This window comes from Fringilla coelebs (genome assembly GCF_963513975.1).
Source record: "Fringilla coelebs genome assembly, chromosome: 19".
Classification (NCBI taxonomy): domain Eukaryota; kingdom Metazoa; phylum Chordata; class Aves; order Passeriformes; family Fringillidae; genus Fringilla; species Fringilla coelebs.
The window spans coordinates 4819248-4837454 of NC_140045.1; the positions used below are offsets into that span (position 1 = coordinate 4819248).

At 42.4% G+C, this 18207-nt stretch overlaps 1 protein-coding gene across 1 annotated transcript; it reads left to right on the top strand.

The window, feature by feature from the left end:
- Window positions 1-657: 657 nt before the first annotated feature.
- Window positions 658-17869, top strand: MMD (monocyte to macrophage differentiation associated). The gene is made up of 7 exons (XM_084218389.1): window positions 658-805; window positions 6778-6859; window positions 13132-13292; window positions 14027-14101; window positions 14501-14602; window positions 14988-15057; window positions 15801-17869. Exons 1-7 carry the CDS (start codon window positions 777-779, stop codon window positions 15999-16001), a joined length of 720 nt encoding a protein of 239 aa, XP_084074515.1. The 5' UTR covers window positions 658-776; the 3' UTR covers window positions 16002-17869.
- Window positions 17870-18207: the final 338 nt, after the last annotated feature.

Below are 18207 nucleotides of genomic sequence, written 5' to 3' on the forward strand. Positions count from 1 at the left end.
CCCGATTTGGGGCGGAGTTAATGATCCCACGCGCAGGTTTATGTGACAGAAAAGCCACGGCGTTCTGCTGTGCTCTCCTGTGCCACGCCGGGATGGGCCCCATGGGCGGGTGGGTGAAGTCCCCCGGGTCAGTCCGTGCCGAATCGCTCGCACCAAGGCTCCGACACCTCCAAGACTGGGAAGAGGAAGCGTGTTGCCACCGCCAAGCCCTCCTCTCTGATGAACGAGCTGAGGCAATGGCGATTAAATCGCTGTCCCCAACAGCCCCCCGGTGCTGCTCCATGCCCTGCGGGGCCGCGGGACGAGCTGCAGCCGGGCCCTGGGCATCGCCGGCCCGGCACCGCCGCGGCCGCTGCCACCCACTGCCGGCCGGGCCACCCTCGGCAGCCAGGCCGCGGCTCCCGCTCCCACCGCGGCGCTCCCCCCAGCCCCATTCCCAGCCCCATTTCCCGCTCCCACCGCAGCGCTCCCCCGGCCCCGTCCCCCGGTGCCCCGGCCCCACCTCGCAGCGGCGATGCCGCGGGAGCCCGCGCCGGGCCGGCTCCTCCCGCGCTCGGCGGCGGGGCCGGGCCGCGGTGGGCGGGCCGGGGCGGGGGCTGCGCGGAGCCAGGGCCGGTTAAAGCGGCCGCCGCCCGCCCGGCCCCGCGCTCAGCCCGCCCGGCGCCCGCCGTCCTGCGCGCCGCGGCCGCGCGCTCGCCAATGCGGGCCCGGAGCCCGGCCCGAGCCGCCCCCGGAGCCGCCCGCAGCCCCCCGGCCCGACCCCCCGCCCCGGACCCATGCGGCGGCTCCAGGAGCGGTTCCGGAGGTGAGATCGCCACGACCCCCGGCGGGGATGGGATCCTCCTTCCTGCCCGAGCCGCTCCCCGCGGGATGGGATCCCCGGGCGGGGTGAGGGGTGGGTGGGGGAGCCGAGGTTTTCTCGCCGGTGCCGGGCGGGGAGGGCAGCGAGGTCCCGAGGGGCGCGAATGGGCGGGGGTGAGGAGAGTCTTTTGTTTGTGTATTTGTTTGTCCATCGCCGCCGATTAATGGGTGAAGGTTCGCGCATCCGGCCCTGTGTCACAGCCGCGCATCGCGGCGCTCCCGCGGGGCCCGACCTGTGGCTCCGGGGCCGGGCTGGGTCAGCACCCGCCGGCTCCGTGTGGCCCCGCGGGGCCATGGATGGAGCTCCTTGTTCTGCTGCCTCCGAGGGCGCATTGAGTATCGTGGAATCGCAGAAGGCTCCGGGTGGGAAGCGCCTTAAAGCTCATCTCGTTCCACCCCTCTGCCATGGGTAGGGATACCTTGCACTAGACCAGGTTCCTCCAAGCCCTGTCCAACTTGGGCTTGTGTGGTTCCAGGGATGGGACAGCCGCAGCTTCTCTGTGACAGGGCCTCAGCACCCTCACAGGGAAGCATTTCTTCCTAGTATCCAATCTAAATCTGTGCTTTTTCAGATTAAAACTCAACCCTCCTTCAGCTTTAAGATGCTGCTCTTGTTCACGGAGAGGTTGATTGGGTAACTGCAATCGTGGTTCTTGGATAAACATCTGTGGGCTTTGGTTCTTCATTGCCCAGAGTCCAGGCTGGTAACAGTTGATGGACAGCCCATCTCCTGGGTGAGGCCGGTTGCACAGTTACCCTGACCAGGTACCTGCCACAGGGCTGCCTTGCTGTCCTTTCACCAACTTGCTCAAGAAACTGAAACTTAAGTATTAAAAGGGAAATAAAACTGAAAGAGAAAAATACAAATGCGGCCGGACGTGGTTTCTGTGCTAGCCCACACCTCGGCTGGCTGGTCACTTGCCCCTGAGGTCAGATGTGCTGCAGCACCTGGGGTGACTTGTGATTGCTCCCACTCTTTGCTTGAATTGCTGCCTTTCATACTTGCCAGAAGGTTGGGGAGGCTTTGGGGAGGTCAGTGGGATGCACAGATGCTTTTTTTCCATGACACAACCTATGTATGACAGCAGGGTTGTTTGTGGATTCTCAGAGTATTGCAGGTTTCCTTTTATCTTTAGTATCGTGCTGTAAGTACATGAACCTTCACTCAGCATGGGATTTCACTGATATTTCCAAATAAGGGAACTGCTTCTGCACTGATCTGAATTATTTCCGTGCCTCAGATGTTGAGAGATAGTAAAGATTATGTGAACGGTTATAAACGACAGCTAGATACTGTCAAATCCAGGAAGGAAGGTGCCTACTGTGGAGGAAGATGGATCTGCTTTTTACTGAATGAATTTGGTCAAAGCCAAATTTGGCCCAAGCAAGCTTTTAATAAGTCTTTTAGCTTCTCTTCAAAATCTAATCTGAATGGTCATCAGATCTGTTTTGACCAGTTTGTATTTTTTGTTTGTTTGTTTTCCCTTGAGAACAAAGAGCTTAGGTAACATCCTAGATACTGAAGCATATATTTAGATAATGAAGCAGTTTTTAACCCCATTTGATGTATGGTACTGCCGGTTTTGTGGAGTTATGTCCACATTGTTGCAGTTTCTCATATGCTGTTATTTGTGGTTTATTAGGTCTAAATGGCTTCTCCTGCTGCTGGAAAGCACAAAGAAAGGAAGGCACAAAAACAGGGAATGTGCTTTTAAGCTGGTCAAAGGAAGTATGAGGTTTTTTGAGCTGAATAAAGGAAATATACTTCCTGAAAAGACAAAAAATCCAGATTTTTGAGGCCATTATCAGTGCTTACTGTTTTTACTGACATTTTGCTTCATGCTTAAAACAATAATTCATTCAGCAGGAATCATCAATAGGGCAAGATTTGATTTCCCTTTTGCAGTCTGGTGTCCAAGCTTGTTGTAATGCCAGACAAATGCCATACAGATATGTGCAATGGATTTGGGGTTTTGTAATTTATTTTTCTAAGCTGGCTTTGCATGCAAAGACAAAGCATTAAGAACCCTCGGACTTTCCTTCTACTTTGTCTCCTAAATACTATCTTCTCTTAATTCTGGAATCTCTGGGAAACATACAGCATCTGTTCCTTGGAAATGAATAGGGGCTTGAGATTAAGGTCTGTCACAAAGGATGGAACAGTCTGTATGTTTAGAATTTAAAATATTTAAAGTATTTCAAGATCAAAGATCAAGTAGTGTGAAGGGAGGGGTATGAGTTTCTTCCCTCTTGTTTTAAATTGCTGTATGTCTCTCTCAGTACCTTTTTTTCTGCTTATATTGGGAGTATGTCCATCAAAAGTTGTTTGTTTGCTGCAAAATTCTGAGTCTTGAACTTCCTTGGCCTTGAGCAGGTTCTGAGCATTGAGAATTTAAATTGTGAAAAAGAACTAACAACTCAGTTTAGTGTGAAAGCATTCTGCTTTCCTGGCTGGCTGCAAGCCATTCTCAGTCTCTTAATTTCAGAAATTTCTTATTCTGATATTGAAGGCATTAATATTTTATCTTAGATATCTTGAATTGTCAGTATCTTAAATGGAGAAGCATTTGTGCATCCTTCTGAGATGTGCTGCATATTCTCTGATTAAAATATTCTGGTTTCACCAGATCTCCTATTAAAAAATATATTAGAGATTTGCTAGAGAATCAGAAAGGCTTCAAGTAAAGACATTTCCTGTAAACCATAGTCCAGTTCAGTGGGACTTTATCAGACTGTCCTGCATTTGATAATAACCTTAATGGCTGTGTTATAAAGAGCCTTTTTTTTAGGAGTGAGCAGCATCTGAATGCTCTCTACTGAGCTTCCACTTTTGGGAAGGTGAGATTATAATTCCCACAGTTATCTTTTCCAGAAGAAGCAAATGTGACCTGTAGATAGGAGGAAGAACAATGTCCCTGTGTTGCTGTATTCACAAGGCAGGAAACAAGCATCCATTGTTGGTGGTGGCATGGGGTTTGTTTGCTTATTTATTTATCTTTACGAAAGAGTGGAGCTGTCCTCCCTCTAGAATGTGAATAAGCAACCACATTCTTCTGCCTTAGTGTTGCAATATCATATGTGTTTATAACTGCAGGGGTAGATGACTGACTTTAACAGTGTGTGTCAAAATAATTTTCCTCGTTTTGATGAGCACATCAGTAATATCACAGAGCAGCTATTTTCAAAATTCACATCTGTTTCTTAAGACATTAAGCCTAAACTGTCAAGCTGGAAATGAAACGAACTCATGAGAGGCACTGGCTGGCATTATTGCCCTTCCAACTGCCTCGTTAATGATCCTCCCTCTGAAGTTGTTCCTGATAACGTTTATAAATAGTTAATTATCAAAAGGCAGAGAGGAATAACTGGAAGTTTGCTTTACTAAGACTGCTGCCTGTGAGTAGTGACCTGAGCAAATGCTTTCCAGCATTTGGCATCAGGGTCTGCAGCCTGTTGGAGGCAATTCCTCTCAGAAGGGAGAGGTGCAGGTCCATCAAATGTGCAGCAAAGTTGGTGCTGGGGCATTGTGAGACCCATTTCTGCAAGGCAGAGGTAAAACTGAACACTTCCCCTCCTGCCAAAACACACTGGGGGTGTTGGTGTTATTGGTATAAACACTGAGGTGAAGGGGATTGGTGAGGTGTTGTTGATGCTGGAGCTCTGGTACAGAATATTTGCATCATGCCTGTGCTGCCACAAACAAAACAGGGAAAAAACCCAGCTCTGTGTAGGTAACAGAGCAAGGGTAGATTTGTTACTGTCTTTGTGTTCTGTTCTACAGCTAATAAATATCTTTAAATTGGTGACAGTAAGAGGTCCTAATTTTTAAAGTATATGTTCATAATTCTAAAATCTACCGTTACCTCTAGATACAATGTGATTGCTTTAGAAAAATGCAGTGTATTTCCTACTGAAAAAAAGGAAAAAAATTAAAAGTAGGCTAATGTTGGATAATAGAAGATCCCATTAGGAGCCATCAATTATTTATAGATTTGTATATGATAATAGTGTCTTACATAGAAATTTGGAACACCAGAAATTATAAAGCTACTGCAGAGTATAAAATTACTCCTTTTGGTTCTTCAGGTTTGAGTTTGACTTTATTTTTTTACTTCTTGTGAGACTTCCAAGGTACCACCACAGAGAAATGTAATGATATTCTAGATGTGATAAGTGAAAACTTTCCCATGACTTTGAATTTATGGAGTTGGACAAGGGCAGTCCAAGCCTGGCCACTCACTGAGCCAACAGATGCTTTTATTTTTAAACATTTTCCTGACTTGGAAGCAGAACTGAGCAAACTGAATGTTCCCTCTTTAGAGGATGCAGAGATGGTGTTCAGCAGCTGTTGAAGACATACAAGCACTGGGAATAAAGTAATTTTCCAGATATCCTGTGAACCTTTGTGATGACAGTGTCATTGTCTTCTCGGAGAGGAGAACAAGGTGCCATTTCTCACTGACAAAAGAAATGCCATTTTTAACCATATATTAACTCCTGAAGGGTTATTAATGTGCTGTGTCTGTGAATTAAATCCACATTTTTCTTAGCCTTTGTATTAGTACCAATGAAACTGTTTCTTGAAATTGCCATGGTTTGGGGAGGGATCATGACACTGTTATTTTCCCAATGCTGCTACATTTTCATCTATCCGTTTAGAAAAAATTGTTCACAAGTCACTTAATAAATCAGTCAAGAAAACCAAGTGAAACATCCCAGAAATCTGGAACTGCTTATGCCAACTGTAAGATTTGGGTTGGATTTTTTTAGTTGTTTGTTTGTTTTTCTCTGGTTTGAGCTTGGCCAATATTTTATAGATGTGATAAAAATAGGACTCATTCTGATTTAAACCGGGGGGACATGGGAAAGGACCAAAGTTTGTCTAACAAGCTTTTTGTATAAATCTAGGTAACAAAGCTGCTCTTGGTTCTGAGCATACAAACATGTTCTGTATTTTCTTCTGAAGCTGTTCCTGGCTGCTTGGCTACCCAACTAAATGTCAGTGCATAGTTTTAGAATAACCTAGGGTAAACTGGAATTATTGGTGAAAGATAATCACTTTTGTAGGACACTCAGCAGTGCTGGGATAAGAAACTGGAGCTGGAGAAGTTCACAGATTTCATTTGACTGTTGCATATAGGTGTGTGCTGTCTTCTACAAGTGTTCCTACACAGATTTAAATTGTTGAGTTTCACAGAAACAACTGAAGTGTTTGGGTTTTTTAATACACTTAAATGTTTGCATTGGCACGTTCATCCAAAACTTTCTCAGGTTTCATCATATTCTGTTCAGCTTGTTTGTTTGTTAGAATATTTGACAATTCTTAGGAAAAAAGCTGGAATTTCTGTGGCAAACCTCTTGAAATCTTTCCTCTTCGGAACTGACCATTAGAGTCTCCTTTCATCATCCCCATGTAGGAGATGTTTGGATCTTGGTTACAGACATGGGTTGGAAAAATGAGCCACTTCATTCTCCAGACACAAATGCTGCTCGCTATAGGAGTCAAAAAAATCAGTGTTCAAGTGCTCCAAACTGGAATATTACTGCAGTTTCAAGAACTTTGTCAAAGAAGAGCAACCCCTGGCAGCTATGATTAACTTCATATTTCAAGAATAAATTGCCTTCTTGCTGTGTGATTTAAATAGGAAATGTTTTATTCTTCCTCTGACCAGTAAAGAGGGAGTCTGACTGCTCTGTGTGAACTCCTGATTAAAGATAACCATCCCTTGCACCAGGCAGTCACAGGAATTTATTTAACATGTGTGTCTGGTAAGAGACTTTACTTGGGAGAACTTGCAATTTAAATCACAGTTACTTTGAACATGTCTGTACTTATAGTATTCCTTCATTTCCTTCATGACCCTCAGAGAGATGTTTTAGTAACTTTCCTGAAAGTACTTCTTAATTATTCAACAGGTTCATGAACCACCCAGCTCCAGCCAACAGCCGCTACAAACCCACTTGCTATGAACATGCTGCTAACTGTTACACACATGCAGTAAGTACACTTCTGGCTTTTTCTCCTGTTTTTTCTTTAACCAGATATTTCAATAAATTTTTTTGTGTTGGGATTGCTAAATGCTTACCTTTGCCTCACTGTGTTCATATCTACAGCCTCTCTCTGGTTTTGTGCATATAAGCATTAACTGTAACAGTCCAGAAAATTAGATGTTTGGTAATGTTCTGAATCTCTTAGAGCTCCAGACACTTCATAAGATTCCTTTTCACCAGTGTTACAGGTCTTTAACTTGATATTTTCCCTCTGTTCCAGTCAAAGGGTGCCTGCAGTAAAGGGGGTATAGGCCACTACTACTTAGACTGCAAGGTGGATTTCCCAGGTCTGCCCTGACATAATATTTGCAAATTGTAAACTAGAAGTATAAGAAAGATTTATCCCTGTGAGAAATGGGAAGGCCTCATCAGACTGTCTGTGGGTATGGGCAACAAGAGCTGGAATGTCTTAATTCTGATACCTACTGACTCTTCAAGAAATCTGCTGTTTTGCAAGAGGCCCTGATAATGCTGACAGCCCTGCTGAAATTTCAAGTCTTTCCTTATTTTTGTAATGTAAGGACTTACTGTAGATTTGAATATATGGTATTCACATAAAAAAGAACAAAAGCAATCCCTTTGATTTTTTTTTTCTTTTAGTAATTAGGAAGTTTAATGTGCTGTCTGACACTTTGAAAAGGACTTAAAAATGTGTTTGTTTGCTTTTTAAGATAGCATTTGCCCTTTTATAAAAGCAACTTGTGCGTCTCCTCAATCCCTCAACTCCAAACATCTGAAGTATGTTTGACTTTGTGCTCAGTCCCTTATCTCAGTGTGTCTGAGTGTGCTGCAGATATGAAAGCTCAAAGTAGTGCCCTGGACTCTTCAGTTCTTGAAGGAGCTCTGTTCTTAAGGATCCCTCGTGTGTATTTCGTAAATAACCAACATCCAGCTCCGTGGTGCTGGTAAAAACAGAATCACCTTGGTTTTACATGTAGACATAAAGTTGACTGAAGCTTCAGTGTTCTGAAGCCAAAGGTCTCATGTACAGCATTATGTAAATATATGCTTATTTGCCTAGGGAATGAAGCAACATTCTGTTAGTTAGCACAAATACATAGTTTATCTCATAATCCTTGTGCAAATCTTGTCTGGTCTGGCCAAAAAGTTAGATTTCAAAATATCTGGCAGATGTTGCTGTGCTCCTTAGCAATTTCAGCTTTCACCTAGTTGAAAAACAGGCATGTTTTACTCCTGCCTGTTAGCAGGACGTGAGAGCCAAGGTGGATCAGTGTTTTCTGGTAGGCTGGAGTTTCTGGTGGAGCTGTCTGATTACTTTCTGAGCAGTCAAACTACCTGCTAAAACCAACAATGAACTGTTAAAATAAATATGCAATAACTTTTCATCAATATTTAAAGTCTTGAAATGGGAGTCTAAGCTGGGAAAGCACAGAAAAGCTAGGGGGAATGTTTTCATCTCCTTTGTGTTGCAGACTTACTAAATGTGAGGTGGTCAAGTGGCTGAGTCTTTGCTGCTAGATTACAGTGAGAGTTTTCAATTAGACATTGATGATTCTATCGAACAGAATTCAACAATGGTTCTCCAATATAGTTTTATTTCAAACTTTTATTCATAATTCACAAAGCAGTCAACTTCTACTTTATGAATGTGGCTGTTCTCAGTAGGCATACCATCTGGTTTGGAACTTAAAAATGCACAGGAATCAGTTTATGGCAGCTACTTATAAAAAAAGTAAACAAGCAACAAAAAAATAAGGATAAAGGAGGGTATAGAATCTAAGGGACAACCTTTTGGTACAATACTTAAAAGGTAGTTTTGTGTTACATAGTAAGGTATCTTGAAATTTCCTACTTGTAAGGCTATTTTAAATGTCTTTTTTTTTTTAGCTTTAAAAGAAGCATTGACTTGTCTTCAGACATTGGTAGAGAGGAATGGTAGCAAAGTAGTTGAAAACAGACAGAAAAAACTGTTTTGTGTGTTCAGCAGAACAGGAAGGAAACAGTGCATGAGAAAAGCAGGGGTTGTGAGAATCAGAGGGGAGAGATGACTCTCATAACGAAGCTTTCTGGTGTATGTAATGTTTATCAGACAAAAGCTAGACCTTGTTGTGTTAAAACCTCAGGATTTAGACATGGCTTGCTTTATACTACTTTAAATGTTTCTTCTAACTGCCTTAAAAGGATTAACTATTCTTAAAATGAATTATAATCTGTATTCCAGGTTGGGTTAGTGAAGTGCATGGAAAAACAGAAGTAGTATAAATATTTAAAAAGTGAGACTTGGAGCATTTAGGTGGCCATTTGAGCATGAAAGAAGGGGTGATCAAAATTTCAGAAGGACTCTTCTGATGAAAATGTCTCCATTCCCACTGACTGATATAAGAGTTTCTCTGCTTTCTGTGTGTTGCATAGCCAAAGTTGCTTGTGGGCCTCCTACTCTGTGTTACTGGTCTCCTAAAATTAGGGGAAAATTGAAAAGTTGGGAGAGATGGTAACAAGAGTGCACTCGTGGAGTAGGCAGCTGGAGATGGGCGCAGCCCTTCATGGTTCCCTCTAAGTGTCACATTTTTTGAGGGCAGGGCTGGCAGCTTTATTGCTGTTTCTCTTCCTTTCCAAAAAGAAGTGCATGGACCATTTTTGTGCCCTCAGTGTTTCCCTCCCAGTGAGAGGCTGGTGAGATTGCAGCAGTAACAGCACACTCTGATGCAGTGGCTCATGCATTAAAGGGCATTGTTGCTGCCTGCACGATGTGCAAGGAGAATAACTTCATTTTCCAGGAATGTTATATACAAAAGCAAAACTTCCAACAGGTTTTTAAAGCTCTCTGTGACAGAGAAATATGTCTGGAGATCTATGGAAAGAGTACAGATAAAATACTGACCAGTGGAGCAATATCCTAAGCAACCCCAGACAGGTGGAAGGTGCTGGGTATTTGCTGTAAGTTGGTAACCAGAGAGTGTCATTTCACTCAAGTGACCCTGATCAGGTTCACAGCTCATTGTGTCAGCCTCTTTCCGTGAGCCTTAAGGGTTTTTACTTGTGACAGCAGGGTTTGTGGTAGTTGGTTTCCCAAAATACGCCACACAGAGGTTGTGCTGAAAACTATTCTGAAAGATTACCACCTGTAGATGTAATTTAACATATTTTAATCCTTTATCTTCCTCTTTATTGCAAAGGGCTTTCAACTGGATTCTCTCACTTTCTTCTGGCATTTCTCTAGAAAGCTCAGGAAACTGTTGCCTTCTCTCTTGTTCTGCAGATCTTCCTTCCAGCCCCACTTCTAATGCAGCCAGGATTAATCACGGTGCTAAAATTAGTAAATTTGCACATCACAGTTCTGGGTTTGCTCACAGTACATTGAGTTACTGGGTTTGATGATATTCACTTGGAAGACTGGCACTCCGTGATGAAATAAGCAAAGATTTTGTGACTTGTAGCTGGAGGTTTTTTCCAAGGAATATTGGCAACTAGGAAATGCTTTGTCATGCTGTAAAATGACACAGCACAATCCCACTCATTCTGTTATTTCTGATTCTCTGACTGCTTTTTTGGTAAGCTCCCCTCCTTTTAAAGGACTGATTAATGGCTTTTCCATTCTGAAAACTGGAGATTAAAATGCAATTCTTGTGCATGTAATTTTTTTTTTAAATGAACATGGGAAATTTGCCCTTTTTTATGAACTGGAGTTTAATATTTCTTTTGTAAGATGGGTAAATCCCATTGTACCATATGTTGCCTGTTATGGCATTGCCATCTGAAGAACTTTAATCGAGTTGGCTGGAGCAGCAGAGTATCATTTCTGGACTTTGTATTTAATCTAGCTATTTTTGCCCAGAAGAAAAAGAGTAATAAAACATCTCTTGTTTCGTCTGGCTGTTCCCATGGTGCCTACAAGCAGAGAGAGGAAAATGGTTCCAAGAAGAACACTTAGAAAAAACAATCAGTCCTTTTCATGGAATACAGTGCTCTTCCCTGTGAGAGGTAGAATTGTTCTTTAAAGCAGGACAAGGCAAAAAAGGGATTGAAGTCTTCATTCATGTGCTGTACTCTTGATTCTGAAGGTGCAAATAAAGAGGTGATAAGAGAATTGCTTCTTTGTTTTAACTGTATCACTTTACACACAATAATTACTGGGAAGAGTGATTGACAATCAATGTCATAACAATCAACTTTGTTTTGGCCCATTTGTGCATCCCATGTCACAGCTTAGCTTGTGAAATATTTATTTGAGGAGATTAGTTAAAAGCTGGGGTGTCTGTGTAAGAAAGGCAGGTTATTCTGTATAATAAAATCTAAAAATCTAAAGCCCAAAGAGGGCTCTTTTCATGTGGTCTCTGTCAGAGTCCCTGAGCAGCTCATGCCTAGGCTGTTATAGGGAATTAACAGGAATTTGCTGTTTTACCTGGTATTTATAGGTATTTAATCTCTCTGAAACCTTTTAATTCTCTGTCAAGTTTAGTCAAAACTGGAATTTGCACCAAAAATTGGGAAGGAAACTGAGGATACAGTGGGACTGTACAGCTTAGAGCCATGGCTACACCACCCTTTCTGGGGCTAAGTATCCCCCTGTCCCCTGCAAAAACTAAATGAAACAGCTGTCACATCTCATCAGTTCCTGGCAGTGCCAGGGGCTTCAGCCACACTCCATTCACACTGTGTGTCATGTGTGGAAAACAGGGGTGACTGATGTCCTGAGCAGTGACACATTTCAACCTGCCCTGAATTTGGGGGCTATCCAGGATGCGTGCAGGAAACTTAGGTGATAAATGAGAAGCCAGGCTGGCAGACTATTTCTGGCCTTAAAGTGCACCAAGTCAACTTCCATAGTTCCATTACAAAGCTCAGGAAGTGTTTTCACCTCTGGTCCCAATGCTGTGAATGTATCAATGCCATACTTCTCATTTCCATGGCTCTACAGCTTTTGGCACAAATACACTGAATTTTGCAAAACATAAGGAAATTGCATAGTAATGAAGCTACAGCTGATACACTTCAAAGTCAGAAGGAAATTGTTATTCTCAGATCCATTCATGTTATTGTTATTCTCAGATCCATTCAGTTTGCTCTACATCTTCTGCAGTGAGCAGAACCTTGATTTCCTCTGGTCTGCAGTTAGATAAAGGACAGATAGGTCAGGCCAGACTAGAACTCTGCAGTCTGAGCTATCAAACCTGTAATGCAAAGTGGCCAGATTTGTATAAACATTGCTTGTTCCTGGCTTTATTGCTTAATATATAAGACTTGGGTTAAATTACCAAGAATTTAACCCTAAGAAGCTCGTTTGCAATTCAAGGGAATAAATTAGCATCTTAGACTTGCTGTAGGGCCTGGAAAGGAATTTGTGCAGTGTTTGTAGCTTAGACTTACTTAGGCTGACTTGATAGTGGATGGAGATGGGCAGAAATATCTGAGTCAGTGAGCTCTCTTCTTTAAATACTTGTTGGAATGTAGGGTGGTTTTTAGGGTTATTTTCTCCTCCCCCCCCCCCCCCCCCCCCTTCCTTTTTGCCTTTTCCCGAAGGACATAGAGGTATATCACGTATTTTATTCTGGAAGGGAGTGTGGTTTTAAATGTATACATTCAAAGCCTGCAGTCACTTCTTGGATGCTTCATGTAAGCATAGTAATTTTATCATGATGTTTGAACAGGGCCTGTGTTGGAAGAAGTGAATTAGAAGTGCCTGAGAGGGAGGTGGAAAGGAAAACAGAGTTGGATATGCTGCTTTAGAAGAACATCTTTGTGCATTAAAAAATCTATTCATGAGAGAAGTTTGCAGCTAATTTATTTATGGTAGCTTAAACCCAAATTCTGCAAAACTGTTTCTTAATTCTTGCAACTGTACTTTGCTAAATGCTTTGTTTTTTCATTTGAGATTCGAGTTTATTTTGGTCTGTCTTGTGCTCCGTGTCTATGCACAAGAGGTGGCTTAAATTCAAGCCTAGAGTAAGATCAACTTGGTTTTAAAACATGATGCAGAATGTGAAAATAAAACCACTGCTAATACTTAGAAAATTAGACAAAAGAATTTGCTGTCATCACTAGGGGAGTTGTAACCTTCCCTGGTACCATGGGGAGAAAAATTTAGCAAAACCAGACCTAACCTATGCCTGAGACATCGATGAATTTCTCTTACTGATGTGTCAACTTAAAACTAAATGACAAAACCCTCTCTGGCTGGGGCTGGGCTCTCTGCCTGCTGGTGCTGCTCTGTGGGTGGCACCAGGGCAGGGAGCTGACAGTGGCCTCTTGTTTTGGCAGTTCCTGATTGTTCCTGCCATCGTGGGCAGCGCCCTCCTCCATCGGCTCTCAGACGACCGCTGGGAGAAGATCACAGCATGGATGTACGGGGTGGGGCTCTGCGCCCTCTTCATCGTCTCCACCGTCTTCCACATCGTCTCCTGGAAGAAGAGTCACCTCAGGTAGCAGGAGAAAATGCTGCACTCCCTTGGGATGTTTCCCTATTGTGTTTCTCAATCAAAACCAATTTTACAGGAGGTTGGAGGGGTACTTTCTACTGAATCATGATAAAAACACCCTTGATTTTTTTTGAAGAAATAGCAAGCCAAGCTCATGTACCAGTGAACTTGAATGTCTGCTGCCTGGGCACAAAGAAAATGTGTTTTGGTAGGCCCTAGTGGCTCTTAATCCAGAAGCAGAATGGGAAATACATAATGTAAGTGCTTGATGGAAAATATCCCATTGCAGACAGGAAGATGCTGTCTGGGACTATGGCATGCTCAGGTGCTTTGAGGAACACAGCTTTTGCCAATGCCAAGCAGGAAACCTCCTTGGGACCAAGGCAGCAATAGCAAAACTGACATGGGATTTGGTTTTTTAATTTTATTTTATTTATCCCTTGTAAGACTCCCTAAATAATTCTGGGCCAATAAATTGGACATAGCCAGTAGTCAGTAAATAGTAACAGTGTCTGGATTAGGCAAAGTTGATGTGACAGGGATGCAAGGTGGGGGTGGAGAAGGGGAGAGGACTGGAGAAGTGCTCAGCTCTTACGTGTCTCAGTTCCTCCACATGGTTGTAAGAGGGATGGCGGTGATTTTCCCCAGAGTAATTCCAAAGCATGTCAAGAAAGTGAGGTGATGCAAAAATCTTCCCAAAACATGTCATGTGACCTGTTCTGTGTCTCTCTCCCTAGGACAATGGAGCATTGCTTTCACATGTGTGACAGAATGATGATCTATGTCTTCATTGCAGCATCCTACGCACCATGGTAAGAAATGGGGACCACAGCTGCAGAATCAAAGCTTTTCCAAAGTAAACAGTTTGTCATTGCAGCTTTCCAAAATCTATAGATGGCTTTTTGGATGCAACTGACCACATTATGTGTTGTGACAGGCTGTGTAATGCCATCTCCTGGGCCCTGCTGAGCAGAAAGTGATGCTAGAAAGCATCAGAAAGTAGTTTATTTATATTCCACATACCTCAGTTAATGCTTTCCACCCATCAATGCAAACACCTTCTGCCTCTCTGTGGGTAGAATGTCCCAGTGTTTGTTTCCCCCATCATTCTGTAGTTAAAGCTCTGAGTATTTATTTAATTTTATTAATCCCTACTTCTGTTGTGTTAGTTTACCCATCACTTTTGTCTCTTGGAACCTTTATGCCTCCAGGTTAAATCTCCGTGAGCTGGGACCTCTAGCATCTCACATGAGATGGTTTATCTGGCTGATGGCTGCTGGAGGAACCCTTTATGTATTTCTCTACCATGAAAAGTAAGAATGATTCTTTGCATTTAACTTTAAACTGAAAATTATCATCCGAGAACAAGACCAAAAATTTTTTGTTTTGGAGATGAGCTACCAAAGTTCTCATCAAACAAGAAAATTTAAGTTGTCTCAGTGTTTTATTCTCACTGGTACTTACTGCAAGTGAAGGTGTCTGGGCAGTATTTAGAGAAGGTGTTGCCTGCAACTCTACAATGCAGAGATAAACACTAGTTTTAATTTTGTCATAAAACACTGGTTATCTATCTGCATGAAAGCTTTTTGTATAATGACCCAATACCAACACATAATTTAAAATACTGATTTTTGCTGTTGAAGGAAATGTTCACCCTTTTGTACACCTCCTTAAATTACTCAAATCGTTCCTTTTTAGGTATAAGATCGTTGAACTCTTTTTCTATTTAGCGATGGGATTTTCTCCTGCTCTGGTAGTGACATCCATGGTAAGGAATGTGACTATTAACAGTGCAAACAAACAAAACTTGCCTTTTATAACCAGCTTAAATTCCAGTGCAGCTCTTTCCTCTGCAGAGATGTTCATTTTAGTACACTATACTTGTAAATGCTCTTTGCAGAGCAACCAAATACAACCTGGTATAGCTTGGATTTACAGTTCACATTTCAGTGAAACGCTGCCTTGTTTTGTTCAGTCTGGGCTGCACTGTGTAGGTAAAGAGAGTCTGGGTTTCTTGGTGCATCTGAAAAGCATCCTACTCCAAACTTGTTTATAGTTACACATTTTAAATAGTGTTGATTAACCATCTCTGCTGCTAATATAAATGTGACACATTTTCAAGTTAATGCTTTAACTGGCTGTATCAAAGTCTTGCTGGGAGGAGCTGCATTAAACTCACACTTCCACAGAGTAATGTGGTTTTCTTTGTCTCCACGATTGTCTGCTCTGCTGATGAAGCAAACCATCAATCTTGTTTTAGTTCTTGAGTTGTCCCAGTATAACTTCTCTAGTGCCATGGGGACATAGTATAAAAAACCCATTATTGTGCATTTCACAAAGTGTAATATAAACACACTGCATTTCTCACTTGTCCATCTGTCCCACCCAACATTTTCTGAGTTGTCACAGCCAGCTCCCTTTGCTTGGGGGTGAAAAGCACTGTGTATTTTGTCCATAAATACTCTCTGCCTCCTTTACACCCTGCCCTGACCTGTCCTTGTTCCCTGGCAGAGCAACACCGAGGGACTGCAGGAGGTGGCCTGGGGAGGTTTGATCTATTGCCTGGGCGTGGTGTTCTTCAAGAGTGACGGAGTGATCCCCTTTGCCCACGCCATCTGGCACGTCTTCGTGGCCACAGCAGCTGCTGTCCATTACTATGCCATTTGGAAGTACCTGTACAGAAGTCCTGCAGACATCATTCGTCACTTATGAGATAATACAAACAAATAATCTGCACTTGGCCTCTGTAACAGTATTATTTGACTTAAAGAATTGGGGGGAATTGGAAAAATTGCACAGCAAAACTGCACTGACTTTGGTAGTTCTGTGAACACAATTACTGTGAACTGATGTTTGTGTCCTGCCATTTCCCATCACATGGCAAGTGCTGTAAATAACAAGATACTGTACTGCAGTAACCAAGAGTCCATTCCATGTTAGCAGAACTGGCTACCTGATGTTTACAAACAAATTTTGTATGCTGGTTTAATTTTACAGTTTTTAACTACGTGAATTTTTCTAAATTAGTGATTCAAAAGGTGAAGTCAGTGCTATAGTGAAAACGTAATGCTGTTGACATGAAATTGGTTCCTATCACCTTTCCATGAGTCATTTCTTAAACATGAATCAGAGACAACAAATCTACTTTTACCACCCATTATCTTGGTATAATGTGACTTTTATAGAAACTTTTCTGTGTTTTTTGTAAACTTTAAAAGTACATTTATTGAACTGAAGACACACAACTGTCATCTATGCAGTTATTCATGTTGCAAACTCTTGCAAGAAATGGTTACATTCCACACCCTGTTCTGAGGAGCAAACATCGTACCTCTTCCCAAGTTTGTGTTGTAGCTGTAATTGTAATAACCACTTTTACAAACTAAAACCTAAATGTGATTCTGCTGAGTTCTAACATGGCAGCATTCTGCTCATTTACAGTACCACTGAACCAGACCATAAGTTGGCTTTATTTGTGATGAAGAGCTGTGAAAGGAATAGCTGAGGTGATTTTCTCCTCCAAGTTCCCAGCTGTCCCCATGCTGCCCAGGGTGGGGGCTCGTGTGGAATATCCCCCATCCAAGCCAGGGCCACTCATTTCCCCAGCCCATTTACACACATCTGGCATTGGTTTCCAAAGGGGCTTAAGCTGACTGCTCCAGCTTTTGGTGGAGTGTTTCTGCTGGGAAAGCCAGGTGAGAGCAGCAGGCAGAGCAGTGCTGAGCACCTGGAGCTCAGGGTTCTTCACAAGCACAGCCTGGCAGGGAGCAGAGCTTGGAGGAGGTGGTGGGATGTCACTTGTCATCCTGGGACTTCACACAGAGTCTGACTGCTCTTTGTTACTGTCTGTCTGTCTGTACAGGAAATCCAGCTGTGGTAGCAAGTCATGACTGTAGGACATGTGCTCAGATGTAGAAGAGCCATTGTAATCCTGCTTGTCCAATTATTGTATCCTGTCCCACTATGTAATGAATGTCTTATATTAAGATTGACTTTATCCTTTTTCTAATTTACTCAGTTTTACATGTCAGTATTTAAAAACAAAACCAAAATGTGTTGCCTTTTTCAGATTTTGTTCTGGATATTGCCTGTCTGCAAACAATAAATAGCAAGATAGGGATGTTTCAAAGGTCCTGTTTTACTCAGATTTGCCAGAGGGCCGCAAGTTTTAGGATATTTACATTTGTATAGGGAATTTACCAGAGGGACAAACTTTAAATTCGAGACCTTGAAGAATTGCTGTGTGGGGGTAGCAGGTGATCAGAGAAGTGGCAGCACCACAGCAAACTCAAACTGCCCCAAAAGAGAGCAAAGGGAACAGCTGGGCAGGTGATTCTGCTGCAACAGTCTTGCGGATCTGGATGCCTCAGTTTTTTAAAGTTGTGTCTATTTTAATATTTTCCACTTTTTGTGATTCCATATATTTTGTTGAAATGCAGTACTGCTAAAACCACTAAAATACATGTAAAGGTTTTCTGTAGTCAAACTATTGCTTGAATATGTTTCTTTTAATTTTAAGTTAATTTTTCATGGCATTTGCTTTTTGGAGTGTTTGAAATGGTTTTTAAAAAGTTTCAATTCGCCAAAAATATTTTGAATTACTGTATTCTAGTCAATATGATATTGAATGTACTAGACTAATAATAAACATTTGGTGCAATTTGGAAACTCCTTTTTTCTTGGTGGTGTCTTTTCCCCCCTCCATCATTTGGGCAGGGCAGTCAGGGACTGATACTGTGGCCAGTCCTGACAAAAAGGATCCTGAGTTGAAGCTTAGGACCCTCATGTCTGCTCAGCCAATGCTTAAAAAACAGTAAGAAAGATTGTAATCCAAATTATTCCATTTTTAGTATGGAAAGGACATATCTCTGTCTAAATTTTGGACAATAGTTAGAACTTGCTTTTCCCTCTTGCTGTT

Coding starts and splice junctions, on each gene's coding strand:
- MMD (XM_084218389.1), top strand. CDS start 777: ATGCGGCGGCTCCAGGAGCGGTTCCGGAG. Junction 806..6,777: donor CTCCAGGAGCGGTTCCGGAG/GTGAGATCGCCA, acceptor ATTATTCAACAG/GTTCATGAACCACCCAGCTC. Junction 6,860..13,131: donor CTAACTGTTACACACATGCA/GTAAGTACACTT, acceptor TTGTTTTGGCAG/TTCCTGATTGTTCCTGCCAT.